Raw genomic sequence first — 27,586 nt, forward strand, 5'->3', positions numbered from 1 at the left:
TCCGCTTTTTATGTTGACGCATCACGAAGAGAAAACATGGAGAGTTTCTTAAAGGGCCACACGGACGGACGACACCATGACACCTTGCCCGGGCCACCGTACAGTAATCTTTATGTACTTACTGTACATGCAAATATTAATAGGGCACATAAATACTGTCGGTGATCATTCCACTATTGGACGACCATATAGGCATCAACATTTTTTTAGCCTAACATTATTTCCAGAGTCATTTTCAAATATCCATAAATATGCCTGCTGAAATTATGTTTTTTTTTCTTTAGGCGAGTTGATTCTCCACCAAACACATCGTGTTAATCAGCAAAGATCGAATCAAGCCAGATGGTGTTTTTTTGTGCTTTTCCATGCTTTGCTAAAACGTTAAAATATGACCTAAGGAACTAATAGCATAGTTACATTTTTTTAAAGTCTAATATTAGGCTAACTCTTTTTGAAATATATATATATATATATAAAAAAAAATCAAAAGACAATTGACTCTTTTTTTTCTTCCTCTAGTTCAGGGACGAGCAATTTATTTTGCAAAGGGGGCCACTCGAGTAATTGGAATGCTTGCGAGGGCCCAGACAACATGCTAACCTCAACTTTGTATTATTTTGAAGCCTATTATCTTGTTCAATAAAATGCTTCGTGTGTGGAAAGGTCACCCACTGGACACCGCATTTGGGACACATGCACACTGATGATGTATCAAATATTTACAAAGTTAATTGACAAATTGACACTCTCAGAGTGAAATTAAAAAATAAATGAACAGAATGTAAGGTCATGTAAATACTTTCGATGCAGTGTAGTTGTACGACCTCAATAATTAAGACCTCTGTTGGCAATACAAACATTGTGAGGGCATAACATTTTGATACGGATCCCATGTTGGATACAATTAGATTGTGTCACATGCAATCAAAGCCCATTGTGATTTACCAAGTATTATACAATGAAATCAGGATTTCAGTGACGCAGTTGTTCACAATAGGTGTTCTTGTAATGAAATGGAAAGAGTAAATGCAAGCTGATGAACAGATCTAAAAGATTTGTTTTCCGCGTGGAACAACAACAACTTAGTAACAAAAAAACAGAAATGACAATAGGGAACGCCATCAGCGCAATTATTCAAAAGTACGTCAAACCACTGTTGTCGAGGTGCAATTGCGTAATGAATGGTTCGAGTGGTTGAAATGACAGCCATTGCCATTATCTTGTTGTCATGCATGCTCTCTTTGGAGCGATATGTAGCCCATAATTATTTCCTTGTATATCCTCTTTCGAAACACGTCAGTCGGACAGTTTGTTTGACGGTCAAAATGTTTACTGATGGCTCACCTAATCAAGACTTGTAATTCGCTTTTTCATGACTTATCTACAACTAGAAATGCATGCCCAGTCATTTAGAGAAATTAAACAACCAAGTGATAATTTTATTCAAACCATTTTGAATTTTAATACATATTAACATGTCAAAAAGGCTCACCTCCATATTGAATGTGTTTGCTTAAAATGTCACATTAGGTCAAGGCAAGCTATTATGGTATGCCGCAGTACTTGGTCATATCTGATTTTAGCTGCAGCTATTTTTGAGTCATTTGACGGTTATCTGACTCAGTGCCTCATCTTGCTACGATAACAAACTCACATTTACTTTAGTGCAAATATTTGAGTAATAATAAACTTGGTAAAGCTCCTTTGATTACAGGCTCCACTGGCTTCATTCATCTGGAAAATCTTTGAAATTCATCAATGGAGGAAAAGCCAAACAACTTTTTCTTTTGGTGTTGATCCCTGAATTCCCATCATTGTCATTTCAGTAATGACTTTGGCTTATAAATCTGTTTTTTAGTTCAGCGCCGTCTAAAAGAGAGCAGGTAAAATAAATTTGATGTAATGGTAAATATCACTTACTTTAGTATTGATTTCATTGGCCAAAACTAAAGTTCTTACATAGGCCACTTCTTCCGTCAAACGTGTCAATCCTCCAAAATGTTTATTCTCCGAGGAACTTAACTCTTATTTTCCACTAAAATCCCATTGCACCCAAGAAGAAACTTTTTTTTTTTTTTTTTTGCTATGAAGGTCAAATCACTTTAAAATAGAACATAGTTCAATCAATTTTACTCGTGCATTTAGTTGAGAAAGTCAACACAATGAAAAGATGGTCATTTTCAGTGTTCAGTTATAATTTTGGCAATTGGAGAAAAGCTCTGTCACCCAAACAGGTGATGGTCATGTGATATGTCAGTTTGCCCTCCGTTCATATTTGCAACCTGTCATTCAAAGCAGGAAAAACCACCAGCGTCATTACATTATTCATGGCCACATTCCATTTAGCTTGTACTTAATGGAGTGGAGCCCTCGTTAACGTGACTAGGCAAAAAAAAAAGGTCTATGCTACAGAGACACACTATTGATACATAATGTGTGTACAAAATATAAATTCATCTTGATATAATTATTGGACAGTTAAAGTTAATTTTGTGTGCTCAACATATTGTATACTTTGTGGTCGCAAGTTAGCATATTGTGGCTCCGAATTAGCATTTTGTGACTTTTTATATCTATACCTTTAATGTGCCAAATTGTTCTCATTTTATCAACATCTTCCTATTCTTGTCTGGGGCTCTAAGTGACAAGTGAACCAATAATTTTGATTTTTTTTTTTTAAAGGAGGATTTTACCGTTGATTGTTGACTACAAAGATTGATCACATGTTCCATGCTTCAATTATTCACTATTATAAAACCGCTTTCACTGTACCACATTTTTAAATGTTGCAACATTTACATAGTATTTAACATTAACTGTCACACAAGTATGTAGTGATGCTAAATACTGTAAAAATACAACTAAGATAAAGTAAAAATACTCTGCAAACAGCATCTAATGGGCATTGCTGGAGGATGTATTTGCTTGTTCATAATGTGTATTTCATAGTAGCAACGGCTTGGGAAAATTAATTTGTGTTCTTGGTATTTAATGAATTATTTTGCTTAGATAGTACTATGGCTTCATGCAACATTTTCTCTTTCCCATCACACAAACATTTGACAAAAGACCCAAAGGGGGAAACAACTTTTAAAAAGCAAAACATGTTTTGAGCAGACATCTCACATGACATCCTGCACGATATGGTTTTGAATTTTTGCCGTTGTTTTTTTGTTGTACTTCACAGGCATTTTTTAATCATGCTTTTATTATACAATCTACACCACTGTATAGTTTATGTTGCATACAATAACTACACCATACAACTGTCATGCCTTAGCAGTACAGAATAATTAACACGCATTTGAAAAACGCTTCTTCTTTTTTTGCACAACATTGTTCATCTATAACACGTACATCTACGTTATTTTCAAATCCAAAAGCTCGGCAGAGAAGAAAAAACATTTGACAATTTAATTGAGAATGTCCAAGATTAGAATCACTTTATCACTAAAACATTACTTCAACATTGTTTACTACCAGAAGAAGTCCAACAGTGATCAGTTTGTGTGCACTGAATTGTTTGATCAACAATGTACAATCATGAGTGGTTATGATAGCAATGGACACCTGGAAGGCTGGAGAAAAGTCAATATTGATCATTTCGGTTTGATTCCAGCAGCAGGACTCGGCACCAAATGCATTGGAGCGACACCAAAACTCAATAATATCCCTACGCATAATCAAAATAATCTGTGTGCTATTTTACTCTCACAGCACTGCTACAGGAAGAAGTTTATCTTATAAATAGAAAAAGGGCGACTTGATTAGTTCCACACATTGTTGCCAAGCACCTAGCAGAGGTACTGAACATACAGGAAATAGCAGTGTTTACAAAATCAGTTTCGTTTAGCTGGGAGGTTCTGGAATTGAAATGAAAGCAGACATTAACATGAAGTGAAAAGACTTACAAATGCTAATAGAATTTAATTGCACGCATGATTTGCTGTAACAGAGACATTTAAAAACTGTATTACTGGCATTTGAGTAATTAAAGTTATTGCTTGATATGAAAAACAGAACAAGAGAGACTCGCACACATGATGTACGTCAGTGGTACTGATGAGTCAAACAAGTTAAGGCCTTGGGGTGTGAGGAAGTGTTTCTTGTGGACAAATTTGCACTTTAGCTCGCTGAGATTAGCGCTTCTCTCCCTTTCTCTCTCTCTCTCACTTGAACATGGCGTTGAAGGATCGTCCGATAATAAGGCGACGGATTTCACTCGTGCCAGCGCCGATTTCATACAGCTTTGCATCCCGCAAGTAGCGTCCCATGGGGTAGTCGTTGATGTAGCCGTTACCACCTGGTGACAGAGCAGTGATGCAGATGGTTGAAAGAAAATGCGGCCTTGCTCCTTAGTAGGGTAGCAATTCAAGGAAATTGTGTGTAAAAAAAATGAGCCTGAGATGTTAAGTGTTAACCCCCACTATTTTCGGCGACTAGCCAAAATCCGCAAAAAAAAAATGTTATCCAACCAAAAATTATTGAAATTGCCTTTAGATGCCACAAGATGGCAGCAAAGCAAATTTTTCTATTTTACAAGCCCAAGTAAATGAAGATTCTCCTCTTAGGTCAACATTGTGGCTTTTTATTTATTAGACAATGCTTTGGCCTGAGCAGAAAAAGAGCAAACAGGTGAGTTTCTGAATCAATATCGGGGGAGAGGTTACGCCCCCAAAAATTTGCAAACAGGTGAATGGCGATCTGATGTTCTCAGAATAGTGTGGTAGTCAACTTTAAAATAAGAGTACGGTAAGTGGGGAAAATATGAAAACCACGCCACATTTATTGATTTATTTATTTTTTGATACAAAACACTTTTAGGCCATGAATATAAAACTAAATGAAAAAACGGCCATGTCTTCCTGTGACGGGTAATCTCGTATTCTTACACCACTGTGGAAACTACTTATTTGTGCGCCCTTCGTAAATCCAAAACTCAGTATTGCCTTAAGGACCCATCATATTTACTTCTCAGTATTAAACTGTAGAGTCGAGGGCTAAGGCTAAGGCATGTCACCTGAAGAACAAAAATACAGCTGAATTCTAAGCTGGTGATTAAAATGTTTATACGCACTATGAAGTCAATATCTGGAATATTTATATTAACCTTTTGAATTTAGAATTGATAGATTCATTTGATTTCAATTGGTAGCAGCTGCCACCCCGTCATACCATGTTTCTATCCTCAAACATTGTGAATTTTTGCAATCAGTGAGTCACCAGCAGTGGTTTTGTCACCCATGTGGTACTGACTGCTTGGAAACCCAGCTGACCTTTTGCCAATGGAAAAACTTCAGTAGTCGAGTACAGCCATGATGAGCCAAGTACATACCGTACCGTGTTGTGGAAAAGTGTCATTGCTGGTTCATAAGTGATGTAAAATGTTATTAAAAGACAAGGGGCCATCCAATCCCCACCATAATGTAATGAACAAAGTTTTATGAAAAGCTGCTGTTGTGTTGTGCCTACAAACGAACTAATTAAATACCCAACCAACAGCGATGAAAACAAAACGACTCCCTGAGTGCTTTCAGACTTGGCATGGGCTTAACTAATTCACAGTGATGTAAATAACTATTTACATGCTGTCATTTGAAAAACAACAGATTTTTTTTTTTTTTGATAGTGAAACAGATTCAAAATTCCATTACAAGTGCGCATTGACTTTTGTGCTCGTATTTTGCATAGCATCTTCATTAGGGTCGCAGGTGTGTTGGATCCTATTCCAGCAGACTGACTTTAATTAAAAAAAAATACTGCAATAGTAACAGCAATGTGTATAACACGACAATTACATTACAATATCTTAGTTAAAAAGTGTCCCTCACCAACTTTTTTTATGTTTTGATTTGTAGAGCAGCCCATAAGAGAGCAAACCAAATTAGGTCTGCCGGTACAACACCCTCTGCTGGTTGTACCAACTAGTAAAATCAATTATGCTTCTTTTGCGGCAAGATAAAAACAAACACCAACAAAAAAAAAAACACGACCCTACCTTGTTGAAAGTTAAATCATTTCAATTCACCATGAACTGATTAAAAGATCAGGCACATCTCTTGCTTACAAGCGGTTGAAGTTGCGAATGTCCATGACATTATGTGTATGAGGGTGAGCAATGCGCATGGCGGCTAAATGTCACAACAAAATAACACACATGTATATTAAAGTGAAGCCTTGGTGTTTACTTTTATTTATTTTTTTCAACGTAAATGAAAATGCCAGCGGTGAAATGTCACATTCATTCTCCTCCCAGCTCTCATTTTGTGTGAAGAAACACACCTCCCCACCTTCCTGTTGAAGTCGCTCCGCAATCATTTACTTTTTGCCATACCTTCATGTGCACAATATTTTTAACCATATCAATTGCCATCTTACTGATGAAATTAATTTTTTAAATATTCAATTCAAGTAACCCCTTTGTTGTCGGTCACAGTCCACATCTTCAGAACGATTCCCCTTTTCCTTGAATTTTGTAGTACGTGATTGTTCATGAAAAAGCAGAGGTCTTTTGACTCACCCAAACACTGAATGCCGTCCAGCGCGACCTGGGTGGCGTTCTCTGCACAGTACAGAATGACGCCGGCACAGTCCTGCAGTGGCAACACAAAGCAATAATTACTGCCAATTGTTGCCAGATGGGTAGGCAATGACTAAAATGAATGTCAAGGGCCCAAAAAAAAAAAAAAACATTAAAAAAAAAACAGACTTTCAATTAGAAATTAAATATGAATTATTTAAGAAACATTATATGATATTGTTATTAGATTCTAATATGTATTCATACAAACACAATATAGTGACATAAAAAAAACACAAAAAGTTTTTTTTTGTTGTTGTTCTGTCCAATATGGCAATGTGACTTTCACGCGCCACTTAAAATGTAGAAGTGGGCCGGGTCTGGCCCTCGGGCCTTAAGTTTGATACGTGTGTTGGGGACAGTAATTCAACAGTTTTTATTGTCGTTTTCAGTGGTGTAGTATTCTGGATTTCATTATTTTGTGCAGGGGTACCTAATGTTGTATATGACAAGTGTACAATTGCTGACCATGGCGCTTAAGTGTCCTTTGTCACAGGCCCGGGCGACGTTGTACAAATATTGGCGAGAAGAGCTCAACCTGGTGTACATGTCAGCCATCTTGCCTTGCATCAGCTGTTTGAAAGACAAGTATGAGGTTAATTTAACTCACATGCAAAGTGTTTTATCCTTGTATAAAAAGACAAAAAAAGTTTAAACCTGGAAGTGTCCAATCTTCTCTCCAAAAGCTTCTCTGACATGTAGGTAGGGAACCGCAGAGTCCAAAACAGATTGCATGATGCTGAACAGAAACAATTGTGTCGAGATTTCAATACACAAAGTCAAATCCATTCAGCATTAACCAAGTAGTACTAACCCAACAGGTCCAGCCGCAAGTACCAGCCTCTCCAGATCCAGACCGCTCATCATCACGTAAACACCTTTGTTTAACGGACCCAGGATGTTCTCCTCTTTAAAAAAAAAAAAAATTTAAAAAACAATAAAAAAAAAAAAAAATGCATGACGAAGAACCAGAAGGTTTGTGCTCTCTGCTATTCCGCATGTGATTCTTGGACGCACACCTGGTACTTTGCAGTCCTCAAAGATCAGCTCACAAGTGTTGGACCCCCTCATGCCCAGTTTGTCCAGCTTTTGTGCTGTGGAGAAACCCGGCATTCCCTGCAGGACAGAACCACTTGGAAGCGTGATGACCACCACAGCATCGGCGATCGCATCAATAAAAAGTCGTCTGACCCACCTTCTCAACAATGAAAGCAGTGATGCCTTTCTGGTAGGCCTTTGGGTCTGTCTTGGCATACACGATGAGGACGTCAGCGTCTGGTCCGTTTGTGATCCAAAACTTGTTACCGTTCAGAATATAGTAGTCACCTGGGGAACAATACATTTAGAGATAAACAGTTTAAGTTCCATGAAGGGTTGAAAAGTGCATCAGTGAGCCAGGGGGGCTGTCCTTTCCCATGTTGCGAGGGCATGGCAGTATGTGTTCTGTAAAAACACATTGTTAATCGCTATAAAATATATTTCCACAATTACCGTGACAGACAGGTGGATATGGTCCACAAAAAAAAAAAATGTGATGTAGTGTTTTTCCAACCGTTATTGAGCCATGGCACATATTTCACATCGGAAAGAAATCTCACGGCACATCGCGATTCATAAAAAGTGGCTTTACAGGGTCATTATATACCTTCTGTCATCTAGTGGAAAAGCATTTTATTGTTTTGCTCCTGATTTTAAGGAAAAATACTACATCGGGATACATATTGTCCATATTGCACACCTTTCTTTGGAATTATTATGTGCTTATCAGATTGCAAGACTGCTTTGGAGGGGCTAGTTTTTTTGTTTTGTTTTTTGTACACTTGCTGAGAATCAAGAATGTTAAAATGTGACATAAAACATTGCCTCATAAGAAAAATAGGTATTATGCTAAAAATAAAATGTTTTAGTTGAAAAAGCAGTGCCACTGTAATTTCAAAACCAGAATCTGAACAAGCATACCTTGCTTCTTCGCCTTGAGTTTCATGGACACCACATCAGAGCCGGCGTTCGGCTCACTCATGGCCAAGGCACCCACATGCTCTCCTGTCAGTAACTGCAAATAAACCGCAAATGTCATATGAACATTAACTTTCTTTTGGTAAGCTATTCTTTAACCGTATGCGCCCGCGCACGAACCTTTGGCATGTATTTCTCTTTTTGCTTCTCTGTGGCGTGGCGCACCATCTGATTGACGCACAGGTTGGAGTGAGCGCCGTAGCTGAGAGCGATGGCCGCTGACACGCGTGAGACTTCCTCCATAACGATGACATGATCGAGGTAGCCCAATCCAGTGCCTCCGTATTCCACTGGAAGATTATTATTAAAATTAACATGTAAAAAAAAAAAATATATATATATGTAAATAAATACATAAAATACCCAATGAAGTTCCCTTCCCGAAAACATTTTGTCAAAACTATTAAGAGGAGCTGAATAAGAATGGATGTACCTGGTGCAGTCATGCCAAGCAACCCCATGTCTCCCATGTCTTTCCAGAATTCCTGGCAATATAACACAATAAACTCATGACAGTGTAAGAACAAATTGCGTTATGCTCACCATCATCACTCCAACATTAATGCGCTATAAAAGCACTGAAACTTACCCGCATCCCTGCAAACTCATTCTTCTTGTCTATCTCATCAGCATAGGGCGCTAGTTTTTCTGCACAGAATTTACGAACACTTTGCCTGAGCTGTGAAAGACAAAGGCAAAAAAACAAAACAATTCATGACAATATGTCAAAAAATATAAAGATAACAGTTTCACATTTCTCAACGTAACAAGCACATTCTCTTTAAAAAGGTGTTTAGTTTATCTTTTAATAGACCACTTTGACTTTTTCACAGTTTTTCACACGCATCCAATGAGATTCAACAAGGCAACCCATACAAGCTGTGTAATAAAGCAAAAGTGCATCGCACAAATGCAAGTAAATTTAACTAGATTTTTTTGTTTGCACCGATTTCAAATTTGCACTCAATTTATTTCTCTCGCAACTCAACTTTATATAATATTGATAATTATAATAACACGTAACAGTAATATATTCAGTCATATTTATGATTGTTAGGTTCAGAAACAGATGGATTTTTTTTCAACATCAGCTATAATTTACAACGTATGGTAAAATATGTATTGCTCACGTTTTATAGTTAAACTTAAAAACAACAAAACAAACCCCCCCCAAAAAAAATCATAAAAACCTGGTTTACTAAGAAAAAAGTAAGGACACTTTAAATCAGCGCCAAAAAAGTGTAGAGCTTACTTTTTATGAACAATATTTTGGATCATTCTGCAACATGAAGAGGAGAACCTCCACTTACCTTGATGCACAAATGTGCGTTAACAGCTTTGCGATTGGATCTAATCGCAGACTAGATAGGACAAAGTACATTCCATCACCGTGAAATAATTACCATTCTAAATCAGCCGATCGTGGTTATGTCACACTTTGAGCAACTTCAGTATCGCATTGTAATTTTAAATGCCTTAGATGGGGCAGGGCAAACTGTCACCCAATCAAATGCTAATTATGAGGCCCACCCACGTAACCCATTGACACTGTGTCACCTTTCGAAATTTAAGCATGAAAAATAGCTAAAAGACTAATTTGGAAGTCCCCCCTCCCTCTCAAAATACAAATTAGAGTTGTGCTAGGTCGGCTACTACTAAGGGGCGGAATGTTGCTGTACTTAGTTGTTGTGCAATCTTGTCAGGATGCCAACTAAACACATGACAAGACGCGGATAACAAAAATTGTCTCATTCGCTGCAGCAAAATTGTAAAATTGGTGAAGCTAGCTTGCCCCGTTTGGTTAACTAACCTGTATCTGCTCGTCTGTAAGCCCGTTCACCACATCGTCCACTGGGATAGAAGCTCCTGCGCATCCTCGCCTCGCCACGGCGGGCACGAACAGCTTCAAACCGAGGCGGAGAGAGCGTCTAACGACAAACATAGTGTTCCCTTTAAACGTGTGAATAGCTAAAGAGGCTGAAACGCGAACGTCCTGGGAGAGAACTCGTAAGTGGTGTTCTAGTGGGGAACACAGGAGGGCTCACTTTGGCAACAGTGCCGTAAACCTCAGGAGAGGCGGTTCTTCTTCTTGGGCGCATAAACAGGCGTAGATAACGGTGAGTAAATGCGTTGTCGCCATCTATAGGATAGTGCGGGTATAGAAGATTGTGTGCGCGTGTGTTTTTACACTAAAATTCTTATTAATGCTATGAATACATATTTTTCGGTATATCTACCAATCCATCCATCTATCTATCTATCCACCCGTCCGTCCGTCCCTCCTTCCATCCAGCATGTGTTTTTATGATCATGATTATGACCAGGGTCTGTCCACCGCACATTTACGTTTACAAGAGCCCAGGGGTTTGAATGATTTATGTTAAATAAAATGTATTTATTAATTGATCTAAGAAATAAGATAAATATATATTTTCAAAATGTAACATTATATGTATGTATATGCATTTTATTATTAAACAATTGTAACATTAAAAACGAGAATATATCATTTGATTATCATAATTAACCGTTTTTTGGTATTTTACATGTACTGTAGTAAATTGGTATTTCTTATTCTTTTTATTTCTATTGATGTATTAATCACAAAATAAATTATTACAACCATACTTAATTTACATGTATTTTTTTACTTTATTTCTTCATCTATGAATGACTTGGGCCTGTCCCATCGGCCCGTTTTAAATGCAAAATGCGACACTGAAGTTTACTGGACTGTACTCCGTTTGGGCTGAGTGCGCAGGCGTGAACCACATGAACGCGCGTCAAGCACCAGCACACAACTCAACTCAGGGGCGACGATGCTTACACAGAAACGATGAGGAAGTCGTGTTGGACTGTTTGCATAGCACTGAAAAAGCCTCCACACAAGTGTGAAGCTCCCGAAGGCAGCACGAGCCTCGAAGGCTGTTATCGTGCGCTGACACGACGCGTTCAATGTCACCCAAAACAGCGTAGGAACTCCCACGATTTGGGTCTGACTTTTTTTTTTCTCTCGACAAGTGATTCCCACAGAGTTGCGATGAACTCCCACCGTGGATCCGGCGAATCAAACTGTCGTGCGCGTTTGGAAATGTGATGGACGCAAGCCGAGTACCTCAGGTGACCATCACCCCGGATGGGGGCGGCTTTTCGCGGGAGATGAAGCAGGAGGACTGGGGAGAAGGCGAAGCGGTGGACGGCAGCCTGCGGAGGAAGCTGTCCACCTCTTCCGTCTCCTCCACCGGCTCCTCTGCGGTGGAGTCAGAAGATGACTTGCTTAGCGACAACGAGAGCAAAAGTAAAGGCATCATCACTTTGGAGCCCCTGGTGGACACTGGAGAGGTGCGTACACTATTATTAGAAGTAGATAAGGTTGAAACTGTATCATCCATCCATCCATTAGTTGTACCGCTTCTCCTCACTAGGGTCGAGGGGTGTGCTGGAGCCTATCCCAGCTATCGTTGGACAGTAGGCGGGGGACACCCTGAACTGGTAGTGAAACCATCAATAAATCATCAAATATAGCAGCTGTAATCCATTATTTTTAAGTGGAACACAAATAGGAAATTACAGATTTAGACCAGAGCAAGATAAAATTTGAAATATCTTAATTTAGGTGAAATGGCTCACTCAGCGCTGGGTTGACTCAGTACCTTGGGTCATTTTTTTTTTTTATTCAACATGGGGTATAGACTACCAATCGTGATTAGTTGATGCTACGCAGAAATAAGTTACCAAGTTATCAGTTTAGCTGTGGTTAAAAAGTCCAAAAGTTATATTCCCCAACATCCATCCATCTTTCCATTATCCAAGCCGCAAGAAAAATAAGCTTTCCACAGTCAGCGGTAACCACAGCAAGTCACTCGCATGATATATTTGTGGCACAGTTTTTATACCAAGCGCCTTTCCTGACGCAACCCAGTATATCCAGGTTTAGGGCTCAGCGGAATGTTACCATTCCTTTTGACTGGGATTTGAACCCGAAACAAAGTCACCCAGTTACCCACTGAGCTATTACATTTTTTAGCTAGATCGTTACATGAATTCTGTGATTGGCTGGCAACCAGTCCAGGGTGTACCCCGCCTTCTGCATGAAGACAGCCGAGATAGGCTCCAGCACACCCGCGGCCCTTGTGAGGATAATAGATTCATTTTAATTCAACTAAATTAAGTAAATTTTTGCTATGCAGGTTTCGATCCCCAACTATTGCAAATAACTAGGGTTGAGTGTATTAACGGTTTCTCAAAGTCAACTGAAGTTTAGGAAAACTTGCGTGGGCCATAGAAAGTAACGTGGAAGGCTGGATGTGGCCTTAACAATAACATTTAAAATAAAAATGAGACAATAAAATGTTAAATAAAATGTACAGTATATAGGAATCCATTTCCAAATGTGGGAGATGGCTCACCTTTGCTACGGACAACTGTCTCATTGGGTTTTTCCTGTCCGAGAATCATTCTGCACATGTAGACTGTCTTCATTTCATTTCACGCATCACGCAATTGTAAGCAAAAGAGCAAATCAATTGAATCAGATTCCCGACCTGCTGTGTTGTCGTCGCTATACGTTTACCCACACTACAGAGGATTTAATTGGTGAGGCTAAAGCCAGAATAATTGCAGCGCATAAACAGCAGTAAGCCAACAACGTCCTCCCAAAGGATCTCTTTCCGACAATAAACAAGGGGCCAATTATACAGTGATAAAAGTCTGTTTGCCTGCTTGATTTTCAAGTACCATAAAATGTCAATGTGGGTACTTTAGCGGAGGCATCATGCGGGAAATAAGCCACTAATACATTTTGAAGATTTTACACTTCTGTCCAGTGCTTATGTAAATGTCTTTAGTTTGATATCAGAAGAATAACATGTCGGGCAAAACATGCAATGCTGTTTCCCATGACAAACGCTAATCATCTGGCAATGTCATTAAGAAGAGCAATGAAATTAGGTTATTTCTGCTTCGGCTTATCGAAGGCTTTCATCACCTGAACGAGCCTTGCAGTGCGCATGAACTCAAACGCGTTTTGTTGACTTCAGGACAAGAAAAGAACTTGATGACGATGCAACCACAACCTTTGTTGCTTTTGAAAATACAATGCAGCCTTTCAAGTCGAATGCACCTTACAGTCGACTTCGGAATGCAGCCAATGTTTTTAGAATAAGTACACATCCAAGGCTTATGGCAAATTTGAGGAAACAAAATTGCTGTATGTGCATACTGCTCTTATAGTGTTTGGCGTACTCATGATCAACACAATACATCATACAGTAAAAAATATCGACAAACAATCACGAGTCTCCTTCCCCAAACAATCTTTTTTTTCCAGAGTAGCAACACGGACACGAGACAACAACATACAAAAAAAAAAATTAAAAAAAAAAAAAAAAATCACAAGAAGGAAGAAGTACAGTAGTAGACGGAAATAACACTGGTTAACAAATATTTACTTATTTTTTAATCAAGGATGCAAGTAAACATCTAAATTTTTTGTGCTGATTCTGAATCTACCATCTTTTTTCTCTGTCACTTGTTTTAATAATAATAATAATAAAGTAATGTACCCAAATTAAGATATGGGTTCAGCTTGCTTTTTTTTATAGCTATGCTATGAATTTCAACGTATGTTAAAATGCATATAAAAAAATCCTCAAAAATCTGTGCTAGAAAAAAAATCCAAGACAATTTTGATGAGTATTAAAAATTTTAGTGACACTGACAGAAAGCCATCTCTGACTCCACGTTGCTGTTGACAAGTTGTTTCTTTGACTTTAATTAACTAATAGTTTGGGCTTCGGAGAGTTTTTCACTTGTTACATAACAATAAATGTAACACAAGCTACCGCCATACTACTTTGGACTAAATCGTAATCCCGTGGACTCAAAGCGAATTATTCCACTTGAAAATGTACCGTTGTAGAATCATTGATCAGTCATTCATCATCAATCATTGATTGCATATTGAACCGTCTTTCATTTGATAGATGCACACTCCAACAATGTATACTTGCAAATAACCGTTCAGTGTGACTGTATTCAGGAGTGCATTCGTCACTCATCAAAGTTAATGGTGAGCGCTCTAATGACTGTTTTTAAGTTTATTTTTTGTTCACGCTGGTTTGCTTCTTTTTACGCTTCAGTGGCAGTAGGCATCGTTGTTTAGCTCGAGTTTCTCTCCCTCATCGTTCCTCTCCACATCACATTACAGGTCCATCACTTGTCATCAAAGTTGTGGTACGATCTCACAACAATAGTTAACTTCTTTGAATATGTGAATGACTGAAAAGTAGGGGTGTCCCGATGCATTTTTCACTTCAGATCCAATACCGATATTAGATACGATATCAGCATGAATGATACATTGTGTAATATTTTTTTTTAGTATGAATTGTTCGAAGAGATTTGATTTGATTTCAAGTCAAGTTATTCCCAAGGAAATAAATGATTACAATCCAAGTTATTTCCGAGGTGGAAAAAATTTATCATTTTAAAGTTTAAATGTTCTTTAGTTGAGTCTCCTCCTTAGGCACACATGCTGCAGGTGTTGAGGGAGTGGCGTAAAATTAAACAGAAGTCAAGGGTGTCTTGTGTGCATCGTAATCTTCTTGGTCGATTTAAATAAATAATAATTATAAACTGCTTTCATTGAGCACAATTTGGGATATTTGCCAAGAAGCATTTGAATTTCTCTCCCAATTGTCGTTTGCAAGGCTGACTGTGCTCAGAGATGCTGCAATGTTTCGTCTTCTTTATCAATTCGATTTTACACTTCCACCTATTCTGCTCACTCCTCCATAAAAGCGTTTTTTTTTTTTTTTTAAGCATTGTCAATACAAATCACCCATTAAGAGTGCACTTTCGTTTCCACCATTCAGAAAAAATAGAGATATTGGTTCAAATGGATCTACACAGTATTTCGTGGCCTTCTCTGCCCACACACACTCACATTTGAAAGCCCAACATAGCATTGCACAATAATGCGCTTTTCATTTTTTCCCTCTCTTTCAGCAAATCGAGCTTTGACATTTAACGAGGCACCACTACAGGAAGTCAATATCACTTACACATCACGATTAAGCTGCAGTATTTCATAAGTTAAGCGCTCAGAAGAGACTTATCATTACTACCGCTTACATGCTCATGAGTTTGTGTCACCACCTCAAAGGTGCAAACACACTTAGATATGGCAGGTATTAGTCACAGATGTCAGTCTGCCATTCTGTGGGCCGCCTGCCTGTTCACTTTTTTTCCTTGGAAGCGAGTGCCTCTGCAGCCAGTGCTCACAGCATTGCCATGGGCAACCGCTTGAATCAGCTCTGCTTTGTCAGCCTTGGTGTCCCACACGCCAGGAATCTCTGGCCAAACACAAAGAGGGCTGCAGTGCGGGTTGAAAAACATGCGAAACACACCTTATATAATGACGAATCATAGAAACACTTTAAATGGCTCCATTGTCTGTCTTTTGGGCTGTGCGATATTGAAAAATAATCTCATCGCGATTCACAAATTTGTAGCACTGAATTTACACTAAGTAAATAAATAATAATCTGACCGCACAAAATGAAGCAGAGTAGGGTTTTTTTTCCTCAATTTGAAACCGTTCTAATTTGTAAATTCCATTTGACTATGTTGCAATGTAGATTTGAAGTGAGTCATAATTTCGCTCAGGCATGGGAAATTGGCAACAACAGTTTTTTCATTTTTTTTTTTTCAACCTATCGCCCCCCCCCAAATTATTAAAATAAAAAACCACTGAGAAAAGCCCTGGGAGAAAAAAAACTAATTAAAGAATATAAAAAAAGAATATGAAAAAAAAAATCACAAGTATATAAATTTGAGGGTGCCAAACTGCAAATATACACCAACTATATATTTAAGTTGTAATATCACCATTTGCCACCAGATGGTAGACATCGCTTGGTTGTGGTCACACCGAGTCTCACCGCATACTGCCCTATACTCAAACGTGAAGGCATAATAATTAGTGGTAGATGTGGAATTATATGCAGGACAAACAGTATACCCCAATAATAATAACATTTCAAGTGAGTTGATTTTTTTTTTTTGGGTGAAAAAAATACACAAAATGAGTCCTTACTCTAAATGTTGGTTTGTGTCAGGTTCTGTCAAGTTTTGGTTGAGGTGGAGCAGGACCCAAATGCAGGGAAGCGGAGGAGCAGTAACGTTAAGGGGTTTAATGTAAAGAAAACTAAAAAAGGCAAACAAGATACTTGAACAAACAAAAATATCAACTCATAAAACAAAGATCAAACAAACAAACACTAGGAAAAGGACTTGGACGTAGCGTGGCCAAAGGTCACGACAAAATCGACACAACAGCAGACATGGACAACTGACATAAACAGTCGGGAAACAGGGAACTAAATACAAACAAATTAACGAGATAGCGAGGAACACCTGGACAAGAATCAGAGGGTTGGAGGGAGCTGATTGGTCAACACTTGGGAGTGAGACGACAAGCACAGGTGGCCACAATAAGCTTTAACGAGAGACAAAAGGAACACAAGGAAAAACATAAAACTAACTGCCAAAACCAAAAATGACAAACACAGACCATGACACATTTGCTGTCCATCTGTTTTGTGCTGTCCTTGACAAAAGACAAAGACAAAGGAAAAATCACAGCATGTGATTATTTTTTGTTCGCTTCACACCCTTTAAGATGGGTGATCTTTCATACGTACACTGAGCACTGAATTATGAAAAATTGATCAAGATAACTAATTTATCCCTGATCATCCTTATCCCAGAAACATCTTTTGGCTTTTGTCATTGAATGTTTGTGAAGGATGATGAAAACAAACTAAACGATCCAATTACGATCACATGGGTAAATAAAATGGAGTTTTGAGGGTACACTCGTTGCTCTAGCTAGTGTGCCGTTACCGTTCCACAGAAATTCTTAGTTATGAACGACCGCAGTGTAGCTCCATCTTTTAGTTACACACCAGTGGATTGGTTACCAGTCTATCACAAGCAAAATCGCACTCATATTTAAACATGGGATATGACCCAAACAAGAACTAACTGATGGATGGAAATACTGGCGTTTTTCTACCCAACCCTTCAACTCCCTGTCATAAATTCAACATCAACAGAGGCTATACCACGTTTGACCAGTGTTATTTATGTTATATAATCATGCTATCTATACTCATGCACATGAAAAAAAAATCACTGTCACTTACAGACCAATAATTATAATATATATATTGCAATGGGTATATAAATAAAATAAGATACAATTATAGATACAGAAAGGAAAAAAAACCCAAATTCATTCCTTTAATTATTGAAACATAGAAGAATTATTTGAGAAGTAATTAGTAGAACACAAGAGTGCAGGTTTCATTTCCTCTTTCCATCACTTCACGTCGAATAACAATGACGTCACAAACACGTCAATGGAGGAGGGCAACATGACAAAGTTGCACACCGACGCCTGGGAATGACCTTATCTCCGAGTGTGTTTGTCTTGTTTTAAAGAAGTGTGATAAATAAATGTCACCGTTTAAACATGGACAACATTTCACCTCTAACTGCTTTTATGGCGGAGAAATAAAACAGGCAGTTCGCAGAAAATGTGAAGCACCGCTGTGCGTCTCTGTGAAATATGCAAGCTGTCACTTTGTTTTCTTTGTGTGTGTGCGCGTGTGTTTGCATATTCGCACGCGTGTTACAAGAAAGAGAGGGAAGAGAAAGCAGCGGCGAAGGAGGGGAGCCCTCCAAACAAGCATGTAAAATAAACAGTTCTGACAGATAAACGCAGTAACTCAGCACTGTCGTCTGCTTTTTTTTTTTTTAACTTCTCGTTGCTGCAACAGTCCCACAAGAGAAAAAAACTCAACAACCTACAATTATGCAGTTATCAACTATGAACACAATAATACAGATTTTGCTCAAGGAATACCTCGTTGACAGTCAAAACACAGCAATTGAGCTTTTTTTTGTTTTGTTTTTTTATACAGGGGCGAAAACAGTCATAAAATAATAGTTTGCAAACAGAAAGGAAACCAACATCATGGGTTCCATGTGCTGTTGTTGTAATTGTTTACATTTTTTTTAAAAGAATTAAATTACACACTGTGCTGTCTTTAGCGTATGCATGTTTTTTTTTTCCCCCACCCATAGGGAGCACTCTGGTTTTCGTTACCGTACTTTATTGACATGAAGTACATTGCTCAACGAGAAGTTTAACAACACTCAGCATCCTGTGCATAATTTATACGTTACTTTTTATGGCCGACTGGGTTCACATCGCCATGCATCGTTCTTCTAATGTTTGTAATCTATTGCGTCCAATTCAAATGAACACGGCTGTGTCACGCAGTTCATATAAAGTGGGCTTTATGTAGAAAGTAGAAAGAGGCTTTGGTGCGCAAATGTGTCAAATCTCTTTATCTGGAAAATATCCACATGCGTTCAGATAAACATGGAGAAATACCTGTAGTACCTGTTCCTGCACAATTTAATGACAGATGTTTTTTTTATTGAGATCATGCATGTGTTTATTAGAACAAGCCGTGGTGGAAGTTGAAGGCCATTGTCCACTGGCCCTTTAGCGCGGCCCAAAGAAAGCTAAACTGGGTGCAGCTCGCCGGTCATAAAGGTAAGCTTCCACCCTCATTAATGACTTTCATAATCATAAAACCAGACTTAGCGAAGGCTGAATATGTTATCTCAGGCAACTTCAAAGCGGCAGATGAGGGCAGCATTCTGAAGAAATTTTCGGAAAATGAGGTGCAGTGCTTTGAAAGGCTAAGAGGTGATGCGCTGCTGCCATTCGTGCCTGTTTACCACGGCGTGGTGGAGAAAGACGGAGAGTCTTTCATTCACATGGCTGACCTGCTGGCAGCCTTTGACCTTCCGAATGTTATGGACTGCAAGATGGGAGTGAGGTAAGCAAGCTTTGTGTCGCATTGTATTGGTAATTCTCTTATAACTAAGGTACGTCTAAAGCAGGTGTGGGCAAACTACGGCCCGGGGGCCACATGCGGCCCGCCAAACTTGAAAAAAAATTAAATGAATAAACCGTGTTAATGTTTTCTAAATGCAACGGGGTGTCAAACACAGATATTATGCTTTTGTTCATTTTCATTTCAAATTAAATGTATTTTTTTTTTCTCTGATGAGGTGAGGTTACAAAAACACTCCATCCATCTGCTCCCCTCTGTGAAATTTTAGAACCCATTGTGGCCCACCAATCAAAAAGTTTGCCCACCCCTGGTCTCAAGGAATACTTTTTTTTTTTAATCGATTTAATCAAAAACATGACTTTTACTACAGTTTACAAATATCTCTCTCTCTCTCTCTCTCTCTCTCTCTCTCTCTCTCTCTCTCTCTCTCTCTCTCTCTCTCTTGGAGTTTAGTGCTTGTGGGCAGTTTTGTTAAAAAAAAAAATTTCTGTGAAGATTACTGTTTAGATCATGTTCAATAATCAAAGACCGCTATAAGAACAGTCTTTCAATTAAATATACTTTGCTGATTTTGCATTAATTCCAAGATATTTTTCAAGTTAATATCTGTTACACACCTCACAAAAAATAGTAGTTGAAAAATATGATTAATCGCAATTAATCATGGAATTTATTGTATGATTAATTTGTTAAAAAAATGAATCGCTTGAGAGCACTAATGAGAAATGCGAGGCAGGCGTGCTGCCAAAATTTTAAAGTGAGACATAGAGAATGGTGATAGTATTTCCTGCTTCAAGAAAAGTGCTCTAGAAGGGAACACCTGTTCTAAGTGCGCACTTTATGCTTGACTTCCTGCCACAGCGTTATGTGCATGTACACACAAAATAGGCACAAACAGGTTGGCCCCTACACTTCCCTTTTGTCACAGACAAGTCTTTCTATACTAAAGTACCCGTCCGCATCACATTCACGCAGTCGGGGTGTCCCTGGTGACTCCCTTTTTGTCTGTTAACCACAAGCTTTCAAAACCGCTTCACTTGCACAAACACTCTCTGTTGAACACCACACGCTAGAATTTCCACTCAGCTTCCCTCTGCAGAGCAGAGGAAGTACAGCTCAAAAACTGAAACTGAAAAGTCACATGTGCTTGTTTATAGCCACACTATCTAGAACCGGGGTGGGTAAACATTTTGATTGGTGGGCCACAATGGGTTCTAAAATTTGACACAGGGGCCAAACCAGGAGCAGATGGATGGAGATGGAGGTAACCTCACCTCATTGGAGAAAAAAAAATAAATGTAATTTTAAATGAAAGTGAACTAAAGCATTATAACAATATATATGCCTTTGAAAACTACATTATTTAGGAAATACAACTTCAACAAGTTTTATTCATTCAATTTTTTTCAAGTTCAGCGGCCGGATTAAAACGTTTAATGGGCCGCATATGGCCCCCATGCCGTAGTTTGCCCACACCTGATCTAGAATGAAAACACTATCAATGTGCCAATAGAACAAAGCATCACTCGTCCTGTCAATAGCTCAGGGTGTAAAACTAATGAACGCCCTGAATGTAAATAGCCTCTGACATTTTAGACTGTTCAGACCTTCAGTGCCGACGGCATGTAAACATACTCCTGCTTGTAGAACGTACCTGGAGGAAGAACTGGTTCGAGCGCGGGAGCGGCCCAAGCCGAGGGAGGACTTGTACAAGAAGATGGTGAAGGTGGACTGCGAAGGCCCGACCGCCCAGGAACACTCCCAGTGTGGCGTCACCAAACCTCGCTACATGCAGTGGAGAGAAAGCCTGAGCTCCAGCAACACGATGGGCTTCAGGATAGACGGCATCAAGGTACACACAATATAGTCCCTCTTAACACATTTTCATGTGACAGCCTTGACTTCCGAGGTGATAAAAAAATTCCAGCACAGGACAACATATTCACCAAGAATCGATGTTTTCCTAACATCAAGTCAAACAATTTCGTTAAAGCAATCCAGACCTTATTTTGTCTTTTCCTTGTGTTCAGAAATGGGACGGCATGTGTCGGACCGACTTTAAGAAAACCAGGTCGGAGCAGGATGTCGTCGAGTCGTTCAAGGATTTCGTCGGTGGCAACGTCAACATTATAGTATGTGGCAGCCGCGCGACTACAAACACAGACGGAATCTTGCACGCGAGGAAACACACGGTTTTTGTTCCTTGCCTTTTGCAAGCGTTTTTTGTTTTCCTGGTGTGATTTTTTTTTTTTTTCCACCAGCGATTTATGTTACACTTTCGGTACCACGTGATTGTTTGTATCGATCTGTTTTTGTTTATAGATTTTGCTACTGGAGTAATAAATTCCTTGATCATGAATCTCTCTTCTCTGAGCCGGAAAAGCAAACCCTACAAGGAAACGTGACAAAAAAACTAAAGTTACGATAGAATAGAATCATGCATGTTATGTGAATTGAAAACTTTAAAGTGTCAAATAAAAAAGGAAATGGATGCATATGTAACATTACAGGAATTAAAAGTAGAGAGGTTCCGTCAAATAAACTACTCATCTAGAAGGACACATTTTATTATTGATCGACGGCAGAAATATTAATTGGTGTACGTCAGTGATATTAAACATTGTGTTGCCCAGCAGCCAGACGCTTTCTATGGTTATCGTCACACTTTTGCTCTTTGCTATCACTGACACCCTAGATGTTTTTAATTGTTAATAATTATGTGCATGTCGCGATTTCTTCTTGACACAGAAGTCCTACCTGAGCAGACTGATAGAGATTCAACAGGCGCTGAAAACGTCGGAGTTCTTCAAGCAGCATGAGGTAATGATGATGATGAGTCGTAACGGCGTCATAAATTGGCCCTTTCACAATCGATACCATTAGAAAAATATTTTTTTTTCCTATTCATTCATCTAATTAAATAATTGGTTCATAGATTTATTGTAAATATTATAATAGAAAAATATGAAATATAAATTCATTTCTAGAGGCCTTTAATATTTCCCTTGTATCCATCCGTCCGTCCATTTTCGATCCTACTGATACTGTTCAGAACTCGGTTTCTATGAGGTTAACTGTATTGCTTTGTTTTCATTTAACAGTCTGTTTATTTTTGCACTGCGGTGCATAGTAAGAGGTGTCGTTTTCCCCTCCCTCAGGTCATCGGCAGTTCTCTGCTTTTCATCCACGACCACACGGGCAACGCTCAAGTGTGGATTATTGACTTTGGCAAGACCACCGCGTTGCCGGAGGGCCACGTGTTGAAGCACGACGTTCCCTGGCGAGAGGGCAATCGAGAGGACGGATACCTTTTGGGCCTGCAAAACCTCATCCGCACCCTGGAGGCTGCGAGCAGCGAATGAGTCTGGCTTGGACTGTGGACATGCAAGTGGGGGAAAGGTCGCCAGGCTTTTAATGAGCAATGAAAGTGGACTAAGAGGCATGCATCAAATACACAGCTCTGTAATACGTTTATTAACTTTGGGCACGTTTTGGTTACATGTAAGTGTGAAAGACAGTTACATTGCATAGAGTTCACACTCAGCAAATATGACAACTCAATGGAAAATAAAATGTATAAACAGTGTTAGACAATGTATGTGTTGGGGGGGGTCATTTTGAGGTACATGCATATGAACAATCGAGGCAAATGTGAGCATTTTCCTTCCCTTATGATCAAGAGTCAGCAAAGGCCAGATTATTTCTTTTTGTATTGAGTTTTTGTATAAGGTGTACTTCATAATGAAAATAACAAAGAGTTTGTAACTGCCAACTTTAAGAAAACAATCTTGCTTTTCATATATTGTACTATGAATTGAGTCAGTGAGAATTAGAGTGGGCTAAACTAACTGGGAGAATTGCCGCACCTTAAAAGTGTGCAAGAAAGGCGCGTAAAGAAATGCACGAATGGAAGAATATCCCCCAAAATGTCTTGAGCATAAACATGCTGATTTTTCTTCCTTGCCGTGCCTTTCAGATTTTAAAAATAGTTACGTGTGTACCCCACTTAAAGTTGAGTAACTAAACATTAGCGGGCTCAAAGCATCCCTACAACCCTTATACAACCCATTTTGTAAAAATACAATCATTTATAGGTGCAGGTTATTATTGATTACTGAGGAACAATGCACAAGAATAATCATATTCAACACTTTTGGTGTGATACAGCACACACGAATGGAGCAGCTCGTTGGGTACGTCACAGCTGAATACCTCCCCCTGGTGAGTAAACTTGGTTACTACAACAACTCGTGTCGTCATATCCAATGGCAGTGATTGACTACAAATAAAAATGCAATATCTACAGTATACATTCATGACGATCTAAAAAAAAAAATACAAATGTTAGTCCAGTGTTTAGATGGGCGTATAAAAATAGCTAAGATTTCACAGCCGTCATCTGTTTTAAGTCAATATGCTAAAGCTAAAACAACTTCTTAACTACATGCTACATCGTATGAACAGAAATAAGCACAAAAGCATATTTTTCCTACAAGTGGAACATCAGCATATTTTCAGTATTTATATTTCTTGCTTTAGAGGCAGATCTAAAAAAAAAAAAAACAACAACAAAAAAACGGCATGTACCTCATCTGGCTTTGTCCAGCAAGTTGGGAAGACTAGCATCCCTTCTAAAAGACGCCAAAAACATAGTTTTAGTCCCCCCAAAAAACAAAACAAAACTTAAAAAAAATGTAAGCTAGGTGATATTAATACTGGTAAAATAATTCATTCTCATTCTGTGATTTTATTAAGCATAATGAATTTAATTATACTTAATCAACTAATTATTGAATGAATAAAAGATTTAAAACTGATTATTTAATACGATAAATCAATACTAAATGAACAAATATTTTTCGCTACCAATTTTAGGCAAACAATTGAATTTATGTAGTAAATACTGTGGCACCTTGTCTGACAAGTATGGCTGCAATTGATTAATCTGTCAATTATTTATTTGATTAATTGATGAATCAGATGAAAAAAAACTTATATAATATTTTAAATTGACAGCGCAGAAAATGAGCAAAAAACTGCTTATGATTCAGAAAATAGAAAAAAATAGATCGCTCATTGTTTTAAAAAAATGGAAATGTCTAATTTTGATTATACAATCATTCATGAGAATATTTACTGTTGAGAGCATGAAATTCCAACAATTTCGAACATTTCCAGTTAACATCGCTAAAGGATTTTTCGATGATCGAAAACAGTTTTCAATTAACCGAATAACTGCCATCCACTTGATTTAAACTCTAAAAGCCAGCAAGAAAAGGGCTACATAGTGTACTAACTCATACGTCATCATGGTCAATTCGTGACCATGACAACATTGCCAATAAAAGTGGCTGAATGTTCACACTTTCTTCCTTCAAAACCATCTCTGTATAGAAAAGTACAAGTTATTGCAGAAATTATGAAGTAGGGTGGTTTTCACATTATTCCTTTAGAACAAAACCCAAAAAGTCTTCCATGAAACTGAATTAGTCAGTTTTTGTGGATTCAAAATTCCAACAAAGCGAAAGGCAAGGATATTCTAATGCTGGACACAGTGGCAAGTGTCAAAGCTTTCAGGAGACATAAAAAAAAAAAGTGAAATATTTCAGCATTCTGGAGACAATGTGATTTCAATAAAAAGCACAGGATGAGGTCAACTTGCTCCCGTCATATATTATTAATGTTCTCGGTTGCGCTTGCTCCGTTCTTTTTTTCGCTTTGTCTTTCCCCTCTCAAACGTCCAAATGCATGTCCAGGAAACATCCTTCTTCATACAAACAACAGGGGGAGTATATCAAAGTCCCCTGTTGTGCAGCAAAATCGTTCTGGCATAAAAAAAGGCATATAGATCCACCACGCTGCATAACAAAGCAGCTAAACGGGACAGGTTACAGTATTCCAAAAAAAAAACAAAAAAAAAAAAAAAGGAAGAAATGAAAGAGTCACAGTGCGGAGGAGTGTGAAAAGTCTCCTTCCAGCATTGTAATCATCAGAACCATTACAAGAGCTCAAATTATTCACTGCTTGGCTGCCACAGTGGATGGAAAAAGTCTCTGTTGTGATAGCAGGTTTATCCAATGTTGGGGGTAAAAGAAAAAAAAGACCACCATAATTTCTTTAATGTAATTTAATTTTTGTTTAATACACTGATCAACAGCAAATTTTAATCCGAAATGGCCTTTGTATTTCCCTAAATGTATTTTTGACACTCATTTAAATTACCTTACCTTTTTCCAGCACGTCTTTTTTTTTCGTTTATTTAAAGTAGTTTAATAAAAGATGGTGTAATATGTATTTTTTCGTGGGTTGTCATTTGTAGCTATGACAATTCAGAAAATTTCACCTGATCCCCAACCTCACCCATAACTCATAAATATGAATAAATATATGACTAAATAACATTAATATTATAATTAATAATATTAATATTAATAATATTATTATAATAATAATTATAATTATTATTATTAAAACCTGATGTGCTAGAGAAAAAACAAGGGCAGAATCAGAATCTGTGCAAAAAAACTCCCCTATGAAAGCTTACGTGTATCTCATCATCTAAAAATGTATTGACCAGTGTTATTATATTAACTGCACGACCGGATGGTCCACCTTTTCTCAATTTTTGTGCAGTGAATCTGTGGGTTTTTTGACAAATAACGGCATATAGCCCCCAACCCAAAAAAAGAAAATCTGCGAATCGGCAAATAGAGTAAATCTCTGGCAATATAGAAGGAATAGGTCACATTATTACAAACAAAAAGTTTTCTAAAGATATACGGTGGTCTTTTTTTTTTTTTTTTTTTTCTTCAGGAAAGCCTGCTACGTTGACTCTCAGATTGGTGTGACGCTCAGGTCCTCAGAGAGAGAGAAACCGGAGTCTCGGTCTCGCGAGGGCTTCTCAGCTTTGGTGTGTCTCCTCACGTCCTCGTGCCCGTAGCTGGCATGGCGCTTGAGCAGCAGCTTGGGCATGCAGGAAGAGGAAGAGGAGGAGCCGGAGGACGCGTAGAGGCCCAGTGTCAGCCCCAGGCCCGTCCCCGTGGACATGCTGGGGGCAGAGTTGGTGTTTTTGATGACTTCCGGAGCTTTGGTCTGGACCACCAAGGGCAAGCTCTCTGCCTCATAGCTTTGCTCGTCATAGGCGTAATTGACCTTTCCGCAGGGGAAACTCTGCAGCTTAGCCAGGTCAATGCCCCCCTTTGTGGGGACGCCGCTGCTTTGGCTCTTATTGTTGGGGACACTCAGTGCAGCTTGAGGCGGGCAGGAAGGTGACGCAGTGGTGATCAAGGCCGGAGGTTTGATGTGGGAGCAGTTGGAGTAGCCTGCCGGATTGCAGTCGGAGGAGGATTGAGCAGCTGCATTGCAGGAAGGAGGACTTGAGAGGGGCACGGACTGCGTGTGAGCTAAGGTCTTCTTACCCTTGAAGCTTTCCAAGACCCAAGACCCGTACGTCGGGTTCCACAAATTCTTGGTTTTGTTCTTCAGCCGTTGGCTTCCTGAAGAAGAGCTGCTTGTGGAGCAAGTTTGGCGCAAGGGAGGCTCGGGGTGCAGCCAGAGCCCCCCCATGGACACAGCCGTCGGGGCCGCCTCAGCCCAGGAGGGTTCCGGGAGCACCTCGCGGCATGGTGACGCTTCGTGCTGGAGGAGAAGAGGTTTGGCGGGCTGCGGGAGTAGGGCCGAGGGCGGCGGGCTTAAGGTGGAGGAGGCGGCCAAGGAGACGGGGAGAGGAGCGAAGCTGGTGGGCGTGTGGTCAGAGGGACGGATCACTGCAGCGCTATCGTCGTCGGTAGTCGGTCGATATTCCACTGGCAGAGGGGTGTTGATCACATCTGGATCCTAATGTGCCAAGTCAGATAAAACATGGAAAGATGAAGGAACTGTAACAACTTATAGAAAATTCAGTACACCGGATTCTGTCCTCGAGGTCCGCTGTCATACCTTTTTTCCATCTCTCCCCGCTGCAACACACCTGATTCAAATGATCAACATCGTTATCCAGCTTCTGCAGAGCTTGCTGATTATCTGATCGTTTGAATCAGATGTGTTGCAGCAT

The 27,586-nt window shown here is 39.0% G+C and overlaps 3 protein-coding genes across 6 annotated transcripts in view; 1 reads left to right on the forward strand and 2 right to left on the reverse strand.

The window, feature by feature from the left end:
* Positions 1-3,400: 3,400 nt before the first annotated feature.
* ivd (isovaleryl-CoA dehydrogenase) lies at positions 3,401-16,964 on the reverse strand. 4 transcript variants are annotated; one of them, XM_088315907.1, is made up of 15 exons: positions 16,695-16,964; positions 16,487-16,550; positions 15,731-15,951; positions 10,407-10,524; positions 9,186-9,275; positions 9,030-9,081; positions 8,717-8,886; positions 8,540-8,633; positions 7,776-7,906; positions 7,600-7,696; positions 7,395-7,488; positions 7,238-7,319; positions 7,049-7,153; positions 6,521-6,593; positions 3,401-4,303 (listed from the first exon to the last, which is right to left on the reverse strand). In XM_088315907.1, exons 3-15 carry the CDS (start codon positions 15,736-15,738, stop codon positions 4,170-4,172), a joined length of 1,248 nt encoding a protein of 415 aa, XP_088172033.1. In that variant the 5' UTR covers positions 15,739-15,951; positions 16,487-16,550; positions 16,695-16,964; the 3' UTR covers positions 3,401-4,169. The 4 variants fall into 4 exon arrangements, with proteins under 4 accessions (XP_088172033.1, XP_088172025.1, XP_088172042.1 ...); XM_088315899.1 differs by lacking the exon at positions 16,487-16,550; XM_088315916.1 differs by lacking the exons at positions 10,407-10,524; positions 15,731-15,951; positions 16,487-16,550.
* itpka (inositol-trisphosphate 3-kinase A) lies at positions 11,391-23,119 on the forward strand. Its single transcript, XM_088315929.1, has 7 exons — positions 11,391-11,938; positions 19,133-19,226; positions 19,302-19,515; positions 21,181-21,385; positions 21,564-21,665; positions 22,282-22,353; positions 22,692-23,119. Exons 1-7 carry the CDS (start codon positions 11,693-11,695, stop codon positions 22,893-22,895), a joined length of 1,137 nt encoding a protein of 378 aa, XP_088172055.1. The 5' UTR covers positions 11,391-11,692; the 3' UTR covers positions 22,896-23,119.
* Positions 23,120-24,533: 1,414 nt separating this feature from the next.
* Positions 24,534-27,586, reverse strand: part of ltk (leukocyte receptor tyrosine kinase) — a 58,080-nt gene continuing 55,027 nt past the window's right edge. Inside the window, exon 29 of the mRNA XM_088315817.1 lies at positions 24,534-27,369. Coding sequence (XP_088171943.1) covers positions 26,368-27,369 — 1,002 coding nt within the window. The 3' untranslated portion in view covers positions 24,534-26,367. The remainder of the gene's footprint in view (positions 27,370-27,586) is intronic.

Source organism: Idiotropiscis lumnitzeri, chromosome 1 (genome assembly GCF_059441095.1).
Source record: "Idiotropiscis lumnitzeri isolate Australia: NSW breed Sydney's pygmy pipehorse chromosome 1, RoL_Ilum_1.0, whole genome shotgun sequence".
NCBI lineage: Eukaryota > Metazoa > Chordata > Actinopteri > Syngnathiformes > Syngnathidae > Idiotropiscis > Idiotropiscis lumnitzeri.

Excerpts from the sequence above, each read along its gene's own strand:
- itpka (XM_088315929.1), top strand. The coding sequence starts at position 11,693 with ATGGACGCAAGCCGAGTACCTCAGGTGACCATCACCCCGGATGGGGGC. Across the intron at positions 11,939-19,132 it reads CCCTGGTGGACACTGGAGAG|AACAAGCCGTGGTGGAAGTT; the intron begins GTGCGTACACTA and ends TGTGTTTATTAG. Across the intron at positions 22,354-22,691 it reads AGTTCTTCAAGCAGCATGAG|GTCATCGGCAGTTCTCTGCT; the intron begins GTAATGATGATG and ends CCCCTCCCTCAG.
- ivd (XM_088315893.1), bottom strand. The coding sequence starts at position 10,538 with ATGTTTGTCGTTAGACGCTCTCTCCGCCTCGGTTTGAAGCTGTTCGTG. Across the intron at positions 7,489-7,599 it reads TGAGGACTGCAAAGTACCAG|AGGAGAACATCCTGGGTCCG; the intron begins GTGTGCGTCCAA and ends TTTTTTTTAAAG. Across the intron at positions 7,320-7,394 it reads CTTGCGGCTGGACCTGTTGG|CATCATGCAATCTGTTTTGG; the intron begins GTTAGTACTACT and ends GTTTCTGTTCAG.